Here is a 21,195-nt window from a genome sequence, read left to right as displayed (position 1 = left end):
GGTCGAGCCGATAAGTAATGAGAGGTACAAATGGTTGATCTCAATATTGAAGTAGTGGTGATCGTTGCGCGTTGAGTGAATTGAGAACCTTGGTCACTGTGTTGATGATAGTCTTTAGTTCCTTCGAGGTCCTGGACGCCATCCTAGGAAGCGTGAAAAGTCGGTCCAGTTGTGCAGAATTAAAAAGCTGCTTATTTTCATGTCTAGTCTGCTAAGCTGTCCAGGCCAAGTTGAACGCCTCAGCATTTTCGTGAACACTTATTGTGAGGTAGTGCATCTTGTCAACCTCGGTAAGATCCTATTTCTCAACGACTGACAAAAACAAAGATCTGAATGACAACTGTCGACGATGCTGCCAAAGAATTCTGATGGTTTGATCGTCGGCAAGGGTGCACGGTTGTGACTCTTGTGGCTTCGAAGGCCTTCCTAAAAATATTAAACCGACCATCATACGAGGTGACCCCCTTAAAACAGCAGCTGTGATACCCAGATTCAATTTCTTTGTGATGGTTATTATGATATGCATTGTTTGTTTGCTTTCGCAGACATTTTCGATAGCGAAAAACAGGCAATCTAGAGTGGATTAGATATTTTTAAAATTCGATTCTATGTGCTGACATTTCAATACTGTGTGATCCATCCCCCATTCCCTTTGATGGATTCCATATGCCTTGCTTCACTTTGTTCTTAAAAGTTCCAATTAATTTACGATTGTAGCGTTGTCCATTGGTCCCTTTTCTTTTTGACTATTCGTCATCTGTTTCCATCTTAACTCTCTTGTAGAGTTGATGATTCCTCAAGGCTGTTACTGCTGGAAATTCTTCAGTGAATCCTATCCTTTGTTCGATTAAATGATCCAAAACTAATGAGCCCTACGTTATGGACTAATTTGTTATTTGCATCTAACAATTTTCACAAATATTGGGACCATTTTTGTCCCATAGCTCTGTCATATTTTATCTCTCACAAGTCGCACTTAAACATCTTTTTAAAGAGCTGATATTCCGGCCAACAATTAAAGAATGCAAGAGCCCCCCTCGGCCTCTCAAATTACGATCAGCTTCCTCACAACTGCTCCCTACCCTCCATTCCAAACTATCTGCATGAATTGATGGAGTTGATGTGCGCGACTTGCCCACTGTGGGAATCTGACAAATTTCACTTTGGGTATGAGTTGGAGCTTTGTAAAATGCACTCAGAGAACAAGTGTTGGAAGAGGGTTACAGAACTACAATCTGTAATGTGATAAGCTGGGTTGCATTTATGAATGGAAACAAGGTTAATGTGTGGGTAGTTTTGTCGCATTTACATTATATTCATTACAACAAGATATCTCAGTAAATACGCTGAAAAGTAGTGGTTTTGTCTAGTTTTATTTGTTTTTCCCTTTAAGGTAGGAATAAGATTGCATGTTTAATAAGCGAGGTTCGAATAAGGAGAACCTCTAAACTTGTCGCTTATGGCATACAAAACCGATGTTCCAGGTAGATTGCCAAATTTCAGGTCACATCTTATTTGACACAGCCTCATTTTAGTTAGTTTAGTGTGGAGAGTCCCAGCTCTAAGCACTCAGCACTTCATCGGCCTCTCGCTCTCGAACACTCTCCAGAGACAGAGAATGCGCAGACTCTTCGTTAAAAGAAACCTTACCAAGGTATCTGAGGTCTGAGGAGGTCAGGCAGCTACATACGAAGTGCCCGTCTCCTCCTCCTCCTCATGTTGCCTGCATATGGCCACTCAGATTTTTTCCATGTAGTGGTTTAAGGAGCAGTGCCCCGTTAAAAGCCTTACTAGGGGGGGACAACAAAAACGCCGCTCTAGTGGCCCCGGGTTTTCCCATGCCAGCAGAAGTTCAAATTTCTCCTGTAATCCTTGCAATATCCCCCTTCAGTATAGACTTTACAGTAGATATTAGACGCTGGTTCTGGCCCCACCATTGTAGATCCTGAACCTTGACGAAGCAGTCTGTCACCCTCCTCATTACCAGCGGTGTTTGAGTGCCCTGACACCCACATCAGGAATATTTCGTTCAGTCAGCCAAGTTTCAGCAGCATCTGATGACAACTCCACACCAACTGGCTTGGTATGTTGTTGCTGTTTAGTGCTGATAATGCTGGCCAATATATGGACCTTCCTCCACTCTAGCATATGAAGGATCCAACTGATTAAAAGTAGCATAAATGAAGGTGTCTTCGACGTCCATGAATGTGCACGGATATCGTCTTCTCAATTTTTGCCGTTAGCTCATGGAGTGCTGTCTCCGTGGATTTACCTTTCTGGTAGCCATGTTGCCTACAGTGAAGTGGCAACCTAGGGACATATGTACCCCTTATGATCCGATCTACTAGCCTTTCAAGTCCTTTTAACAGAAAGGAAATTAGACTGATCGGACGGAAGCTTTTTGCATCTGTGTATGCCAGAGTCCAATCTTCCGGTTGAGGACTGTATTTGTCTGTCGGCCCCGAGATGAGAATTTGGGTACTGCCTGGGAAGTGCATTTCAAGCAAATAGTTTGTCGCTTTCTGTGCACCTTCCGTTCTGTAAACGTAGATAACCCAAATTCTGGCTACGTTCTTTGACAAGAATCCGTTTTATTTTTGAGGTTGCCTCAAGAGAATTGGTCCCTTCGCCTCCGCACGATTTTGCGTATCAGGGTAAACAAACAACGAATCGGCTATTCTCTAGTAGCTATTTTTGACCGTCCATGAACAAAACTTTAATTCTTGGGAGTCATGTTAGGATGGAAGTAGGACCTTTCTCTAGGTCGACAAAACCCTTCTACATCATTTACACTTCTACATTATACGTCCTTTACGAGACTTCCTCGGTGGACTGAGGCAATAATCCCTTGGAAGAAAATTACACCACAATCATGTGCGGAGCGTTCTGTCTTGAGTGGATTCCGCGCTTTGGTGTTCCAGTCTTAATTATGATAGACCAGGGAATGCAGTCCGAATTTGTTCTCTTCTCGGAGCTCGGAAAGCTCCTGGGTTTCAGCAACCAAGAGATAGTCGCATACCATCTACAATCGAATGGACCCAATTGAAACTAGCTCCACTATCTTGCCATGCTCAGCCAGTTGTCAGCAGCCCTAAGAAGCTCGAAGTTTGCACTCAGGTTCTGGTGACAACTGATGCCACTCAGAAGCCGCTAGGCCTCTATAAAAGCAATGAGCGCGTCACAGTAACATGCAAACACGAACTGTTCCTCCAAGCAGAAGAGAAATCAGCCATCAGTGGACTCAAACGCAGAATGATTTATCGCTGCACTTGCAGTTACTGCAGATTTTCTGCTTCCACTCGTACGGAAATCTTGGGAATCCGACATCTTCCCCACAGATAGGGATCGTTAAGATTCCAAAGAAGGGCGCCCGTGTGAGTCTGACAATTGGGGGGATATCTGCACAGTCACTGAATCCTGAAACGCTTCCAAGAACATTTCGAAAGCTTGATCGACAGAGAGCAGGCTGGTTTCCGCTCTGGATCCTCCTGCATTGACCCCATCAACACCATACGGATCATTTGGGAACAGTACCCGGAACTTAGATCTTCGCTCCACCTGGTCTTTATCGATTTAGAGAAAGCTTTCGGAAAACTATTAGCTATTATTAGAGCGAGATATGAATGCACAAAATGTCACATGCTGCGCCGAGGTGATATCTCAGAGTATTTTGAGGCCCCGAACGGACGCCGCCTGGGTTTCATCTTGTCGTCGGTTCTTGTTATCGGTGACGTTTTTTATGCTGTCTTGTTTGCGGGACGTGGAAGGATTGATTGGACAATGACGTCGTTCGACGTCGCTGATGACATCTGTTTGCTCTCTCATCGGGTCTTGGACGTTGACTAAATGGTTCTGGGTTTGGAAAGAGAGGCGAGTAGAGTTGGACTGAAAATAAACACCAACAAAATGAATGTTCTTAATCTGATAGGTCATCGCATTTTCTCTATCTGCATCAAGGGCCAGAGCACCGAAAGTGTCGATCAATTTGTATATCTAGAAACCGTGGTTTCTGCGGATGGTGGCACCGAACTGGATGTCGCCCGACTCATTAAGAGCTTTCGCTTCCCTGTCGAAAATCTGACAATCCAGTTATCCCAAGATCAAGTTGAGACTGTTCTGTGTTGCTATATGGGAGTCGTTACGTACCAACAACTGTGGCTCCATGTTGGGCGCCAATTTTGTTGCGTACGTAAGCCACAGTTGCTGTATTTATAAAAGAGTTGGCGCCCAACGTGGGATCCGAAAGATGGCATTCTCACTCTTTTGGGGTATACTCTCACCGAGCTTGTTAGTATGAGGATCAGAGTTTCCTTCGTTTGTGAGTTCTCTGATGCCTCAACGAACTTAGGAGGATTTTGTTCATCAGGCGAAAATCCTCTTGTAAGTTTGAGCTTGACGCTCACACCAGGGCTTTTCAACGTAAAGCCAATCTTTGCACGGTAAACAGTGCTTATCTCATGTCGCTCATTGATGGGATCTTGAATGGGTTGCCTAAGGCTGAATACATTTCCGCTATTAACCTTAAAGACGACTTCATACAGATACCCCTCGATGAGACGTCAAGGGATACAACCCCTTAATCTGCGGAATATCTCCTATTGATAGCTCGAATGCAGGTCAACTCTCATCAACTTTCGGATCTATGTGTGGCTGACAGATGTGTATACAAAAGAACAGAGCACGCCTAGGGAGCTGACCTCGAGTTGGAAAATTTGGACAGGGGGTTTGATTGAGTGCCTTCATGTGTGCTTTTGGCCCCCTATGGCTAAACAAGTGAAGTCATATGTGGACAGTTGTATTACGTGCAAGACGACGAAGGTGCCCAATCGCTTCGCCTTCTTATGGTTCCCACTACACTCCTTAATAGGCCGTTTCAGAAGCTGTTCATCGACCTTATAATTCTGTTACGTACGAAATAGCTGTAAACCCACGTTGGGCGCCAACTCTGTTACGTACGTAACAGAGTTGGCGCCCAACGTGGGACCACAGTTAGAGAAAGGGATTTACAGTGTCAAAAAAGCTCCGGAACGACGGGATGTCTGGAGTTCCTTATTAAGGCAGGTCTAAACCGGACACCGGTTGTTGCGCCGTTGATGATGATGATGAATAGGGAAGTAATTGGTCAACAGTTCTGGGTCCTCAAGTGTTTTTGGGATAGATAATACCCGAATAATAGACCAGTCCTCTGGAGGACACAATCTGTTCCAGATGAGATTGAGATTAATCCCTTTAAGCAGTGCAGAGAATGCTTCATACCAGGGACGGAGGCACGCTTGTGTCTTAGCAATGCAGCCGTCAGCTCTTCTAGAGAGAAGGACTGAAAAACAGTGGGATATCTAAGGACATCCGGAAGAGACGGGGAAGGGGGGCTGTACTGCCCACCGGAGGATCCCAACATGGGCACTTGTCGCCGAGGTATGCACGAAAACCCTTCATGGATGTCCAGAAGGACCTGACATCTTTCGTCACAGATAAGTCAGACCAAATTTCACGCCAACGCTTCCGCTTCGTGTCAGGAACAACCATCTTCCACAGACGTTTGACCTCGTTCTCGGCCGATGAAATGGCTGATGTTATGGTCTGGATATGACTTTCAATTTGCTGAAATCTGTACCATCTTATGTTGGTCATGCTAGTCCCGCTACTAACGTTCTCTTTTGCGTGATACTTGTAATTATTTCAAGGCAATTGTTCAAGAAGAGGGCGAGGGAGATGTATGGAATCCTAACGTGCATTTTATCTTTGTCCTTCTGTATAGAAGCTTTCCTGAAGTTTAGGCCTGCGCAGAATGCAATGGAATATTTCACATTGTTCTATCCTTTTTCTCTGATATCTATTTTATGCGGGAAATCGGAAGCTCGTCAGGTGGGAATATATCTGATGTGGATCTGGATGGATAACATTTCATGGATTTCTGTTTAGCAGAACAATAGTCGGATTATCTCCCTTTCAATTGGGGCCGTATTTTTAGGTATATCGGATGTAAAGCGAAATGCACTGGACGAGGGGGAAATAAGGCTGATTAGAGCGTGCTGAGTGTCTTATATGTTTGGTTAGGGGTATTCTAAATAGTATCTGTTACTTTTTTTTAATCTAAAATAACGAACTTTGGAGTTTGGCGCTCGTCTCTCTTAAAAGGACCCCAATGAGGACCCTTTATTTGGACTCTGGCAACGGCTACTTCACAACAATAATCTGCAGCTTCAATCTATGTATGTGCCACCTACCGTCAACCGTTGTAAGCACTACAAAAAGCTCCGGTTCTCCCTATAAATCACATCGTAAAGCATGGTTTATTGCCACCTTTCTCAATCTCTCTTTTCTTTTGCATCGATGATTGTTTGCGCTTTTCTTTGGTTATTTGCTTAGAGGCGGACAGCGTAGTGGTTAACAGTTCTTGTAGAATTACATTAAACGCGCGAAATTTAGTTACCGACAGGTCTATCCGTGAGTTCTGTGTATTATATTGAAACGATTTAAGGCGGTCCGACATACGCCTCTTCGTTTTACTAAAACTTGGTGGTGATTCTACTAATTTCTTCCCTCTGCGTCTGCACTATGACCGTGCGATGTTTAATGGTGTCGATAAGTTTGACCATGTTCTTTCCCAGCTAATCATAGATTGGAATTGTTTCTGTAATTCAAAATTATCGCGATTAGTGGGTTATTGTGGCTTTTTTTGAAAGGAAAAATAGATATTTATTTGTTGTGATCCCGAAATCAAGTTGATTTGGTTGCGTTTTCATCTCGAAAGCTTTTTCGCAACCCCGAAACAATCTTCCGTATAATAAGTATTATCGGCTATGCTTAAGCATAGGGTAACTCCGCAGAGGCGTCGTCATCATTCCCAAGGATCAGAGACGTCCTACGACTATAATTTAGATGGTGGAATAATTGGCGGTCAGCTTCATTACAGTGGTGAACACCAGCAACAGGGGGGTCACCATTTCTTGCAACAACAGCATCCCACCTCACAATCGCTGTCTCCTATTTCAACTTCGTCCATATCACCTTCAGCCATGCCATTCGGATGTTTTGGCAACAAGTGGCCGTCAGGTATCCTGTCGAATTCTGCATTTTCGTTGGATCGGTCAAGAGGGCAACAGCAGCATCCTTCGCGCCGCCTCAGTGATGATGATGAGGCCGATGATTGTGATGACGGTGGTGAAACACCAAAAACTCCGCGAAAAGGCAGTAGTCATACATCTTCAGCTGGAGGGAGCCCCCGTCATGCTGTGACACCTGGAGCGGCAGCTACTTCTGCCTCAGATTGTTCAGTTGCTGGTCAACCGCCTGAAAATGCGTCAAGTGAGGTGATGCGTCGATGGAACTCGTTTCATTCAACACATGGTGAATGTCATCCAAATCGTTTTCGACGTAATCGTAAATCTACATCGCCTTCTATTGATGCGGGTCGATTGAGGAAACTTTCTGCCATAGCACATCACCATCAACATCAAAGTAGTACACCTCCGCGTCACCGTTACGGTCGGCATTCTGTACAGGACGATTCACAATTAACAACACCTAGAGCATGGCAATTACGACGTGGTAAATCCTTAGCAGAGAATACTCCAGCTGGGGGTATATCACCGGTTGAAGAAATGACCCATTTAATGGTTCAACAGCAGGTGCAACAACATATGCAAGCTAAAAATGTATCAAATTCATCAAGTTTTAATGCTTCTGTTTCGGATGATGGGAGTTTAACTGGTCAAGTCTCGCCAAATTCGCAAACAAGGTGAGAGGGTCATCCATCCTTCAAAATCTGAATGAATAGGATTGCAAGGACATTTAGTCCACCTCCAAAACACACACACCTCCTCCCCCCCCCCCCCCCCCTGGTCCTTTTTAAATATTGACAATTTATCTACGTCCCTGTCGCGAAGTCCTTTTTGGACTGAGTTCTCCCAAAGCAACTTCTGTGTTCTTTACGTGTCCTTTGGTCCCCTGCACGATTCATTATTTTTTTTATAATCCACAAGGATATTTTCTAGCTGTTTTATTTCCATAACTAATTATTTATTATTATTTTTTGCGTATTTATTGTATTATTTTTATATTTTTCACGTATTTTTTTTATTATATTTCTAGTTTTGGGAAGCGCAATGGCGGAAGTTGTCGACGACCCAGTGAGTGCTTCGTTCTCGAAACATCTGAGATGATAGTGGTAAGTGAATTTTGATAATATCTATTTGATTTTTGAATCTGAAAGATAAACAGCAAATTTCTGGCGCAAAATATTATGAAAAATTGTTTACCATTATTTTTTATCTCATTATCCCTTCTGTTATTACCCTTTCCTATATCATATCAAACAGATACTTATATCTTAAAATATGAGAACTGGACTAAATTCAAATTGTTTAGTCGAAGCACTTTATTTTAGGGTTTTGTGTATTTTTTTTTTCATTTTATTAAAATCGTTTAATGTCGTGTCTATCCTGTCTCTTACAGTCATTTCCTCGAAAATGGCTCAATCCTAGTGTCATAAAATTGGATGAAAGTATGTAGTCTGTGAAGCTTTTGTATGCAATGACTTGATGTCCCCCCCCTCCTAGGGGCGGGGGGTTCTATGTAACGCTCAACATTTCGACAGTTTTTACGGTTTTGGTATATTTGAATGAAATCAAACTACTATGACGTCAAAAAGATCCAGGACTTTCTCAAAAACTCTTTATTACAAATATTTACAATTGTTCTAATTTATTCTCCCCACTTCCTCCCTCCGGTGTTTCGTTTGTTCCATGCATCTGGAAAACTGTTTCATGGATGCTATTCAGTTGTTCCAGCGTTTTTTTTTTCTTTGATCTCCCTTATCGTCTGAAATCGTTGTCCTTCCATTGGATACTTGAGTTTTGGGAACAGCCAGAAGTCACACGGAGCTTGGTCAGGAGAATAGAGGGAATGGTGAAGGGTTTTCATCGACTTTTTGGCAAAAAAAAACTAGCGAATGAGGAGCGCGGTGTGACAAGGCACGTTGTCATGGTGGAAAAACCACTTGCCTGTTGCCCAAAATTCTGTCCTCTTCTGACCAATCTTTTGGTGTTAAGTTTTTTTGGGGTTTGGAGGTATCGATAACGATTGATTGTTTCACTTTATGGAAGGAATTCATGATGGATCACACTCTTCTAATCGAAGAAGACGAGCTATCCTCTAACTTCTTTAACTTGTCTGAAAAATACGTTTTCTTGAGGTCTACAAAGTAGGCCCCCTTGGCGGCGATGACTTCCTCATTTGACTTGATTTCTGCCGGGCGAGTTAGTTTTTAAAGTTTGGAAACAAAAAGAAATCGCAATTTGGAGGAAACGGTGGAGGGGGTAGCAGTTCGTAGCCCAACTCGCCCATTTTGGACGTGGTGGCAGTGGCGCAGGTGCGTTGTCATGGTGGAAGAGCATCTTTTTCTTCGCCAAATGGGGCCTTTTTCTGCAATTCGGCCTCGAATCGACCCAATAATTCGATATAACAGAGCTCTGTGACCCGTTTGGCCTTCTACAAATTGTCGATTCGGATCACATCTTGTGAATCCCAGAAAATGGTGGCTATCACCTTTCGAGCCGATAGGACAGTTTTTGCCTTCTTCGGAACACATTCGCCAAGTGAAGTCCACTGTTTCCGCTGCTCTTTGACCTCTGGTGTACCAGTGGAACCATGTTTCGAAGACGGTCATGGAACGACGCAGAAACGCCTTCGGATCGCGCTTAAACAGCGTCTAACGCTGCTCTGGAATGGTTTCGCGGTTGCACTTGTTGTCCGGAGTAAGCAAACGCGGCACCCATCGCACCAGCAGATTTTTCACACGGTCTTTTGAGATGCCCCCTGTCTCAGCTATTTCACACACCTTCAATCGCCGGTCTGTCAATACGAGATCCTGAATTTTTGTCACATTATCCTCCGTAGTAGCCGTTTTCGAGACACCTGGGCGTGGCTTATCAGAAACCAATTTTTTAACAGTCGCCATTGCACGAGTAGTCTCCATGCACAGAAGCCAAGCGCTTTTTGATTTCTCTGCGAGTCAGATTCGGCTGGAATTTTGGCAGTGGGCGTCTACGAGAATGTACTACACTATAGTGAATTTCTCTTTCGATAGTGGCGCCAATGAGTGGGAAGGCTAAGTTCTCGTATTGGCCTTTCGCGGCGTCACTGACTCTGCCCTCTAGGTTGTCTTCGACCACTCATGATGGTCGTTTGATCATCTGCGATAGAAACGCGAAGGGCATCTTTGGAGGCGGTTATGTACGGGGGATGTTTTTAAAACAGTAAAATTCGATGCATGCCAGAAAGTCAATGCTCATGCAAAAAACGACGCCTAACCGGCTCTTATGGGGTCAGCAGCACGCCAACTGGACAGTCGATGATTGGAAAAGAGCCATCTTCCCCGAGGAAGCAAAATTTAAATTATTTGGGCCGGAGGGCATAGGGATGATTCTCAATACAAAGCATGGGGATTTATTTTGAATTAAATGCTTCTCCAGGTTAGTTTATACTAGGGTTATCCTGAAACAGTCTGTTATGGGTAATCCAGTAATCGTTGCCTAACCTTTCCGGGAGATTGTTCCTGCCATTTAGGGCAGTTTCACCATCGTTTCATTAACTTTAATTTTTATGACTCCATGAAAAAAAACACATAATCACGCTCGTTCCCTGCTCTTCCAAGAGTTGCTCTGGATATCTTTCGCCTGCCTTATCTCTCTCTAAATTTCAGGAATTTTCCTCTGCTCTAGTATAACTCTCATGAGAATCATAACTCATTCCTTTTTTATACTTTTCGGTCTTTATCCATCACCTTCCATATTTACTCGTCAAGTTTAATCCTGCTCCTTGCCTCTATTTGGTGTCCCCGTCTCGTCCAGATTATCTGACGAAAATAAACTTAGACAAAGAAGCTTTTTTCTCTCATAAATATATAGCTTTAAAATGCTACGAAATTTGAATGTAAAATGTCAGATGAAACTCAAAGGTATCATCATCAGTAATCCTTTTTTTCAAGTCGCCTTGTCACTATCAGTGCATTCACATAGTCTGGGAGGTAATAGTTGTAGGAGTCATTGGCTTTCCACAAAAAGCTCTCCCTGTATGTCGCTGCTTTTCTTGCTTTTCTTTATTTTCTTCTGCAAAGCAGTTCAGGTGCTGATGAATACAACATAACATATGACGCAGAATACTTGTGGTTATGCTACATGCTAAGGATCGATGAATTCGTCTCTTGCATCTCAGTCTTATATTGGCACGTTTTTAGATATTTCCATAAGATTTTATATAGTAGGAGGAGTTGGAAAAGTCTTATTTTTTTCAACAAAACCTTATTAAAATCAATTCAGGGTCTGTCTGCCTGCCACACGCATTATTCTCAGAACAGACTGTACCGATTGGCACGAAATTTGAAGGGAAGGTGGGAGCTATCTAAGGTCCGCGGCCGCTAAGTAGTGCGAGTAGATTTCGTCCTTTACAGTCGTCAGCGAGACACCGACTGCACCAAGAGCAGAGCCCCACCTGATCAATCCGCCAGTCCGCTCATTCCCCTCTATGTTTCTATGCTCGGGAACCTAGAAGAGGGAGGGCTTGAGCATGCCGCCCCGACTGTTCAACGCGTTTCTGCACTGCCCCACCAGCGTGTAGAATGTTGTCGCTGAGTACAAGGCCACTTGGCTGTCGATCAGAATGGCTGTTACGCTTGGTACTCGGATCATACTCTAGCCATCGACAGACTTCCAGTATCGCCAGTACTTCCGCGGTTTTGAAGACGCAGGGATGCGGATCTTCAGCAACTAGATGTCAGTGACCGGTCTCCTGGGAATCTCGTCGTAGGCGATGACTTTAAGCTTTATACCCTCCCAGGCGTCGCTGGTTTTAGCAATGCACGAACCGAGAAAGTCCCAGGAGAATTAGTCCTCGCAAGCGATAACGTGGAACCCACGGATCACCTGAGAGGAATCAAAGCACAATTCACATAGCCGGCGCAGGCTGTCCTTGAAATAAGTCAAGTTTGCCTTTCTTCGCCGTGCTTTTTAAGATTGGATATTATGCGTTGTACCAATGCATCAATGCAAATCTGGCTTTACGGAGCCCATACTGTCAATCTGAGATGCCTCCCTGGCTCTCAACGACCGGGAGTAATCTATTTCCCCTACAGTGTCCAAAAAACATATAGGTCTTTAGGAAGTTGGCTCACCTGGAGGTTTACCAGGCTTTGGCAGTAGTATCGTCGTGTCCATGCCGCAGAAAATACCCCTCGGACATGCATGCTTCAAATAACTCAGCGAAAATGTCCGGTCTAGATTTCACGGCAAGCTTAAGGGTCTTATTCCGTACTCTCTCCAGGCCCGGGGCTTTATTGTCCCCTATTCTACCGAAAACATCCAGCAGCTCATCTCATGTGATTGGGGGTATTGCCGTCTCATTCAGAGGTCGTTGGAAGCTGTCAATGCTCTCCTCTTGCTGCTCTTACCAGCTTTAGAAGAGACTCCAAGGTGATTTCTAGACCTCTCTGGACTAGTGTTGGTGATTTCAGTGGTTTAAAAGTTCCTACTACCTACCTTATCCTAGCTTCTAAGTTTGTTTTGTTTGGTTGAAGAGTTGTCGAGCCTCATGGTGCATCCCTTGGCGACTTAACTGCCTTAGCCTGACAGCTGTCCTCATATGCGTCAATGACGACTTTGTTGAGGTCTTCCACACACTATGGCTCCTGATATCACCGCCGCTTTGTAGGTGAGCATGTTGTGGTTCAGGTACGTTGCATAGGAGTCTCAATCCGTTCACCTAGGATTCTTTATTATCCTTTTTCAATGTCGCATCTGATTATTTTGTGACCCGACATAGAGGGCTCATCCGACACCATTCAATTTCTGACCAGTTCGTTCATCTGAGTATTCCCTAGAGTTATGTCTAGTGCACTTCAAGATGTTAATTGTGGAGACGAATAACCGTGGCAAGCGCAATGATTAGACTATGAAACTCTGTCGCAGTTTTGAGATCTAGCGTCTGGGAGAATCTCAGCATATTCTGTGAAGGTGACGTGATATGCAGCCAAAGGCATGAGGCCTTTAGCTTTGAGTCGATATCCCCAGTAACTAAGCCACTGACTACTGGATTCATGGGGTGCCTTACAGACACTTTATTCAGTTTGGTTTGTTAAAGACCCCACACCGACTCCTGGAAAATTGCCTAGTTGGAAGGGCAACTCGATTATTTTTCCCGTCACCCGGTATTAATTGATTGTGGAAATCGAGGTATTAACGCATCATCGAGTCGGTGTCTGTACCCTGCTGAATTCGGTTCCAAATCCGTGACATAACTAATAGGCGCGAACGATAAATTCGTTAAGTTGGTTTGACCCTGGTGGTTGACGACATAATCGTCAAAACATCCAAGGCTGAGGAGCTACCCTGATGTTGCTGAGCAACTCTCAACCGCATTGGGTACTGTCTTCGTGTCCCTGGGCTCCCATTAAAATTATTCAAAGTGTCGGCCTTTTGGTCGTTTACCGTCGACTTCGATGTTCACACCAATGTTGGAGAATGAATTCTTGTTAGCGTGAATTGCATGACCATACCATGGAAAACGTCTCTCTCGTTGCAACCCCATATCGATCACGGATATCCCCATTTCGGATGTGACCAAGCCGTGTCACGCCACCAATCCAGCGCAACATCTTCGTCTCCATTATCGCAAGATGCCGTTCATTGTCTTTTATAGTCGGCCAACCCTCAGAACCAGAGGGGGCGACAGGGGCTTCACAGACCACATACTTTCACCAAATTTCTGTTTATATCCCCAACTGTTTCGGAGTAAATCTTGTGTGACAGACAGACAGATGGTCCGACAGAAATTAAATCGATTTTAATAAGGTTTTATTTCAGACAGAACCTTTAAAAAGAAATAAAAATTGGGGAACTAGCAGTTGAACTATTAAAGTGTGATGGGTTTTGTGTTTTTGTTATGTGCAGTGGTTTTGATTTGAACGTTATCAACGTAGCCGAGGTTCTTCAAGAAAAATATCATTTTCCATTGTCCTCCACGTCCTCCGAGATGTTCTTTGATGTGTTCCAGAGTTATTTTAGCTATTACCTTTGCGACAGCAGGGAGTATGCAGATATACCTCCAATTATCACACTTAAAATGGGTCTTCTTGTTTGAGATGTTGACGATCATCCCCTTTTTCCACTCCCTGGGAAAGGTTTCGGATTCCCAAGATTTCTCGTAGAAAGCATCCTTCTCCAGTACATCGGAAGTCTCCATTGGTGCGTAGCACTGTATAATTGTGATGGTCCTTAACCTGGACCGAAATCTAGCAGCTAGAACTCTGCCAGAAACCGAGTCCTAGGTCAAGGGAGCCGCGCCTTGCGGTAGCCGTCAAAAGCAACCCAAGCTCGGACTCGTTTCTGCTACCTAGTGGTAGGCTGGGTAGGCAGAGTACAAAAAGACATTGCCGCAAGACGAGAGGATCCAAAATGTCCAGTTTATATCGCTGGAACTCCCGCTTAATTTGGAGGAAGCGAGTATTCTGAGGATCCTCGCCCCAGCTTCTTAGACCATCGCATCATCCAGACCCAATTTTATCCTTTAAATTTATTTTCATGGCATTTTCTAAGTCTGTTTTTCTTTCACTTTAGGCTAGTGTTTCCTCTTGTTTTCGCCTTTTATTTGAACTCTTCTGAATGATTAACCAAGAGCCAAAAATGGAATCTATTTCATTTTAGATTGACTACCCTGAAATTCATCCACAATATAATCTACCATACCAATATAAACCTCGTCAACCACAACAGGTCAGTGCAGCTAATCTATGTTCTTCGTCTGTTGCTGTTGCTACAACTAGCATTATTGCTGCTGTCAATACATCGCCTGCAAATCAAAATCAATCTTCAGTATTATCACCGCAAAATCATATAAATCATCATCATCAATATCATCAGCATCATTCATTGCTTCATCAACACTATAATCAAGCTGCATTGTCTTTAACCACTAAGACATCACCAACAGGTGGGGCAGGAGGTGTTGCCGGTGAAGGATTGAATGTTGTGGGGATTGGTAGTTGCGGTAATAATACAACAAATAGCGGAAGTTGTACACCAACAAGTGCTAGTGGAGGTGGAACCCATAAGTCACAGGGAGGTGGTGGCTCTTCACAACCGCCCACACCAACGTCTTCGTCACAGCAATATCATCAGCAGCAGCAGCAGCATAATATCGGCGGGGGTGGTGGCGGAGGAGGAGGAGGAGGAGAAGGAGGAAGTGGAACTGCTGCATCCTATATTCAATATCAGCAGCATCAACTCCCGTCACTACCGTTACCTGTTCATCAAATCCATCATCGAAGTAGTACTCCGGGCGGTATAGGTTGTGGAAACGATCTTGCAGCAGCTATTGGTGCATTGAACCTTAACTATCATCAGCATCGGGCCAGTGCTGGATGTCTCACCCCGACCATAACAACAACAGCAATGGATCATCATCATTTACGCCATACAATGACCGGTGTAAGTATCCCATTACACAAGGGGTAAGGATCCTAAAGATCTTCCCTGGGTCTCCTAGTATGACCCTCTCCAGGATTGACTTCAGCGTAAACTCTTAAAATTCCTTCTAGTTCTCTGGTGGTAATCGGCCCGAACTGTATCAAAAGTGCAATCGTGGATCACATTCAAGTGACACAAGTTCGGCCTATAGCGGTAGTGACACCATGACTTCAGTTCATAGTTCATCCTTAGATGCAGATGAGGTAGATTTAAGCGGGCTCGTGGAATCTGTTGTTGATTCAGACGAGGAGGATCTCGCTGAAAGTATGGATGTGAGTATTACCGCGTTCTCTATCGTTAGCGAAGTTAGCGAATAAATATCTGTCTCATCCTTACATCACAGAGTCTCAATGTTCGTGATGCTGTTCGCGATTGTTTGGAAAAGGATCCATCTGAACGTACTGAAGATGATATTGAAACCCTCCTCGATTTCACCCAAACTCTCAAAGCTTTCACCAATATGACGTTGGCCGTACGTCGTGCTCTTTGTTCTGTGATGGTATTCGCTGTAGTTGATAAAGCGGGTACAATGGTTATGAGCGATGGTGAAGAGCTCGATTCGTGGAGTGTCCTTATAAACGGTCATGTTGAAATTGAGCACAGCAATGGTGAAAAAGAAGAGCTTCAAGTAGGCGATAGCTTTGGTATTTTGCCAACAATGGATAAGCTGTATCATCGCGGGGTAATGCGGACAAAATGTGATGATTGTCAATTCGTGTGTATAACACAAACCGACTATTATCGGATACAGCATCAAGGAGAGGAGAATACAAAGCGTCACGAAGAGAATGGACAGGTTGTTATGGTAACAGAGCTCCGTTTAAGTGGGCCAGATCCAGGTACGAGCCTTAGGCGCGGCCATGTCGTGATACGGGCGACTGTAGAGCGACTTCTGCTTCAATTAATTGAAGAAAATTCCATGACTGATCCGACCTATGTGGAGGACTTCTTGTTAACGCATCGAACATTTATTGATAACTCGCAGGAAGTCGCACAGCAACTGCTTACATGGTTTGAAAATGAGGATGTCTCACCATTACAAACTACTGCCACACCCACTGAAATTCGGGATCGAGTGACACGAGTGGTTCTTCTCTGGGTGAACAATCATTTCACTGATTTCGAAACAGATCCTCAAATGATGGGCTTCCTTGAGACATTTGAAAGTGGCTTGGAAAAGAAAAACATGTTTGGTCAGTTACGATTGTTACATATTGCATGTGCGGCCAAAGCCCGAACGAGGAATGTTACTTTAACTAGATCCTCACGCGATGAAGATCTTCACTTTACCATTATCGGTGGCTATGAACACGGAGGCTACGGCATATTCATATCCAAAGTGGAGAAAAAAACTAAAGCCGAAGATGTGGGCCTGAAAAGAGGCGATCAAATACTTGAAGTGAACGGTCAGAGTTTCGAGCATGTCAAGTACAACCGAGCAATGGAGATCCTTATGAGTTCAACCCATTTGAGTATAACAGTGAAAAGTAATCTGCTGGCGTTTAAAGAAATGCTCCAAGTGCCCGATCATAATTCATCAAGGCCCCGGCAAAATCGTCGAAGAATATGCACGGATATAGCGAAGCTTGATCCGAGAAGTGTAGTTGCCAGACTATCCACCGTTGAACTACTCAACCCATCGGGATTGATGATATCCTCAGATCAAGTTGATCACTGGGCATCGCCCATTCGCGATATAGGTACCAAAGATCTCTCTTCAAGCACGGCTGGCTCGTTGGCCATTACTACAAATTCATCATCCTCGTCTGCGTCTTCATCATCTTCGTCACACAAAGGTTTCATGACCCTTGGCCCGAAACGGCGAATACAGAAGGCTCTCATCAAAATGAATCTTTTACCAAAGAACTCAGTTGCTACACTCTCGGATAGTGGTGGCGGGGGTAGTGGGAGTGTCGGCGGCGATGTAGAAAACATTGCGACCACACCCGCAGCCAGTAGCAGCTGTAGTGTAACAAACAACAATTCGACTAATAATAATAATAATAATTTAAGCATTAGCAATAGTAATAGCAGTAGTCAACATCAACAAAAAAACCTTGCGATAAACCAGCCGGTGAGTAGTGGAGCTGGACCACAAACGCTTCAGCAACAATCACAACAGTCGCAACTCTATCATTCCCATAGCAACCCGGACCTGACCACTATTTACTATGAGGATACCCGACAAACTGACTATCCGGAGCACGTTTTAAAAGTCTATAAATCCGATCAAACATGTAAATATCTGCTCATCAACAAGGAGACTACAGCTCATGAAGTGGTCATGCTTGCCCTTCAAGAGTTCGGAATCCACGAGACCAGCTCTAACTTTTCACTATGCGAGGTATCGGTCGGGGAAGGTGGCATGATCAAGCAGCGTCGTCTACCAGATCAGCTTCAAAATCTTGCCGAACGTATTGGTCTTTGTTCGCGTTACTATCTCAAAACAAATGGGATCACTGAGACTCTTGTACCTGATGACTTAGCCCCGGAGTTAATTCGGGAGGCAACTGTACACTTTCTACAGTTGAATGCCAATGAGGTGGCTATACAATTGACGTTCCAGGATTTCGCTATATTCCGACAAATTGAATCGACTGAGTATGTAGATGATCTGTTTGAGTTAAAATCAAAATATGGTACGCCAATGTTGAAACAATTTGCTGAGTTGGTCAATCGTGAGATGTTCTGGGTTGTTACTGAGGTTTGTAGTGAACATAATATGGTCCGACGAATGAAGATTGTCAAGCAGTTTATAAAGATTGCGAGTGAGTATCACGTCACGCTTGTCATAGGTACTATTGTGTCCAAAAATTAATACCAATTTAAGACCTCGTTTGTTCTGACAAGTTTACTTCAATGCCTTCAAAGTGATCCTTTTTGGGGACATCATTGACAGACGTCTTGAAAGATTTTTCTGATTCAATCCATATTTTTTCAATTGGGCTAAAACGATGCTTCCCAAAGTGGGCTCCTCGTAGAAGGTTACATAAAATTGCAGTGGGGGACTGGGGGACTGACAGATCTACTGGTGTTTCCCAGGTTTTTCTGTCTAGTCGCCAAACGATGGGTTTGTCAACGAAAAAAATGGTCTTATTTTTCGGATACATTAGCACATGTACGGTTTTTTTTTTTGGCGATCCATTCTCATGTTTTATATCTTTAAGGACACTGTAAGGAATGCCGCAATTTCAACTCTATGTTCGCCATCATTTCGGGACTAGGTCATGCAGCTGTATCACGTTTGCGACAAACATGGGAAAAGCTTCCAACCAAATATCAAAAACTCTTCGCCGATCTTCAAGATTTAATGGACCCTTCACGAAACATGTCCAAATATCGACAACTTGTTCAAGCCGAGCTGCTTGTTCAGCATCCAATCATACCTTTCTATCCAGTCGTGAAAAAGGATCTCACTTTTATTCATTTGGGTAATGATACGCATGTTGAGAGTTTAATTAACTTTGAAAAGTTAAGAATGATCGCGAAAGAAGTTCGCCTTTTAACCCATATGTGTAGTACGACATTTGATTTGTTGACAATGTTGGAATTCCAAGGACATGTACCAAGTTCAGCGATGGTATCATTGAATCAAATGTCAGTTTCCGCGGGAGTTGTGGGTGGGAGTAGTACAGGTGGCGGAAGCAATATGGGGCTGCACACGTTGCATGGTCAGGCGACTGTGAAACGACGTAAGAAATCCACGGCAGCTCCGAATCCTAAAAAGATGTTTGAGGAGGCTCAAATGGTGCGGCGAGTTAAGGCGTATCTGAATAATATGAAAGTGAGTTGAAAGATAAATGGAAGGTATGGATAGGATAGCAGAAAATTTATAATTTGACTTTTAGGTAACTACTGATGAGGATGCTCTACATACATTCTCGCTTGAATGCGAGCCCAGCAGTGCAACTGGAGGCAATACAACTGGTACTGGAGGCGGTGGTGGTACCGGAAGTGGTGGGGGATCAGCTCCAAATTCAGTGATGATACGCAAGCGACATCCATCCCCCACCCTTTCAACAACAAGTAGTACAAGTTCAACAAGCGAGGGCAAGAAAGGCGGTGGTAGCGGCAGCATAGGGAGTCACGGTGGTCAGAAGTTTGGTGCAGCATCGCCGCAAGCTGTTAAAAAGATACTCGCGTTATCTGAACAGACAAAAACTCGACCACATCAACCTAGACATGCTGGCATACCTCTGCCATTGGTTGGTCATCCGTTACATTTACCGTTACATCATTCATCGGTTAGTCCGTCACCTTCTCCGGGGGCTCATAGACGTATGGGTTCTAGTAGCAGTGCAGGTATAGGAAGACTTTGTTAGTTCCTTATTATATAGGATATTTAGGAGTTTTGTCTGTTTTGTGTTCTTTAGGTTCTGTTTCATATTCTGGTCATAGCTTTACACTAGCGGGTAACGGTAATCACAGCTCATCACAAGGAAATGGTGCAAATACTGGTAGCGGGAATGGAGGACGTGCCGTACATGAACGATCCCATTCTGATACCCCAACACCGCTGCCTTCTGTTGATCTTTCAGTGGAAAGTAGTAGTGTTACCTCGTTGAGTAATCTACCGTTGCGTAAAACTATTACATCAGGTTAGTGTTGATTCTGAGTCTAAAATAAGGTTTTTCTATTGCTCGGAATGAGCGCCTTTTATGAATTGCGATCAATGTTGTTGGAGGTGAATGGATAGGGGGAGGAGGGAAACAGATATACAAAGCAATCTATTTTGAATGTAAATACCTACAAATATCCTTTTTGATGAAAAATAAATCTTTGTTTCCTGGCCTTCCCTCATCCTTTATTTATTACAAATAGTTCCTAAATTTTTTTGTCGTTGTGATTACAAAACAATCCCTAGTTTTTGCCAATTTGATCATTATGTGTCGTTGATTGGAAACGCCTTAAACAACATTGTTGGCTCTGAGTCTCCTTTCCATTACTGTTACGCTTGTTTTTCTCTAATTCACTCGTTATGTATATCGTATAGCACTTTCTCCAATACACAAATATTTTTCCCTTTTTTCCATGTGTTTTTGTTCTGTATCTATATTTTCCACTACACTGAAAAATAATACAAAATTTTAAATAAAAAAAAAAAATCATGGGATTATGGCGAATGAAAAAAAAAAAAATAATTAAATTTAAAAAAATAAAAAAAAATAATTAAAATATCAAAAAATAAAAAAAAAATAATATCAGCATCAGTTACATCAAGTGATAGTGGTCATGGTTCATGCGTTCAAGCTGATACACATTCGAATTGTTCGGAAGGTAGTAGTAGTGGTGGTTTATATCACGTAGCATCATCAATTGTTCACAATTCACCATCACCGACATTACAACAGCGTCGTCATTCAGCTGCTCATGGTAAGTAGATTAAACAGGATAATAATGGAAAAGATACTAAGATCTGTGTAGTTTAGCTGTCGAGGACACATTACAGTTCAAACTTTTGGAAAGGGGATCATATAAGTCTGCCTTTATTTTGATTGGTTGGTTCATACCCTTCGGACTCAATATATCACTTTGCACGATCGGGTAATACTGTGAACCAATTAAAAACTTGGACAGTTCTGGCAATACTCTTTGAAGTCAAATATTTTCGTAGCTCCTTTTCGACAAGTGCTTTATCCGATTTAAATCCGGGCTCTGAGGTAGATGAGGAAGG

At 43.4% G+C, this 21,195-nt stretch overlaps 1 protein-coding gene across 5 annotated transcripts in view; it reads left to right on the top strand.

Annotated features, from left to right (window-relative positions):
* Positions 1-21,195, top strand: part of LOC119661030 (rap guanine nucleotide exchange factor 2) — a 46,339-nt gene that overhangs the window by 12,612 nt on the left and 12,532 nt on the right. For 2 of the 5 annotated variants that reach the window (XM_038070193.1, XM_038070194.1), the window contains 8 exons: positions 8,095-8,170; positions 14,700-15,482; positions 15,593-15,793; positions 15,865-18,289; positions 18,689-19,305; positions 19,370-19,823; positions 19,895-20,119; positions 20,727-20,894. In XM_038070193.1, the coding sequence (XP_037926121.1) occupies positions 8,095-8,170; positions 14,700-15,482; positions 15,593-15,793; positions 15,865-18,289; positions 18,689-19,305; positions 19,370-19,823; positions 19,895-20,119; positions 20,727-20,894 (4,949 nt within the window). Of the gene's footprint in view, positions 1-6,317; positions 7,742-8,094; positions 8,171-14,699; positions 15,483-15,592; positions 15,794-15,864; positions 18,290-18,688; positions 19,306-19,369; positions 19,824-19,894; positions 20,120-20,726; positions 20,895-21,195 lie in introns of those variants that run through there. The other 3 variants (XM_038070192.1, XM_038070190.1, XM_038070191.1) reach the window with 3 other exon arrangements.

The sequence above is a fragment of the Hermetia illucens genome, chromosome 7 (genome assembly GCF_905115235.1).
Source record: "Hermetia illucens chromosome 7, iHerIll2.2.curated.20191125, whole genome shotgun sequence".
NCBI lineage: Eukaryota > Metazoa > Arthropoda > Insecta > Diptera > Stratiomyidae > Hermetia > Hermetia illucens.
Note: the sequence above shows the minus strand (reverse complement) of the source record. Positions and strands in the feature narration are given on the sequence as shown.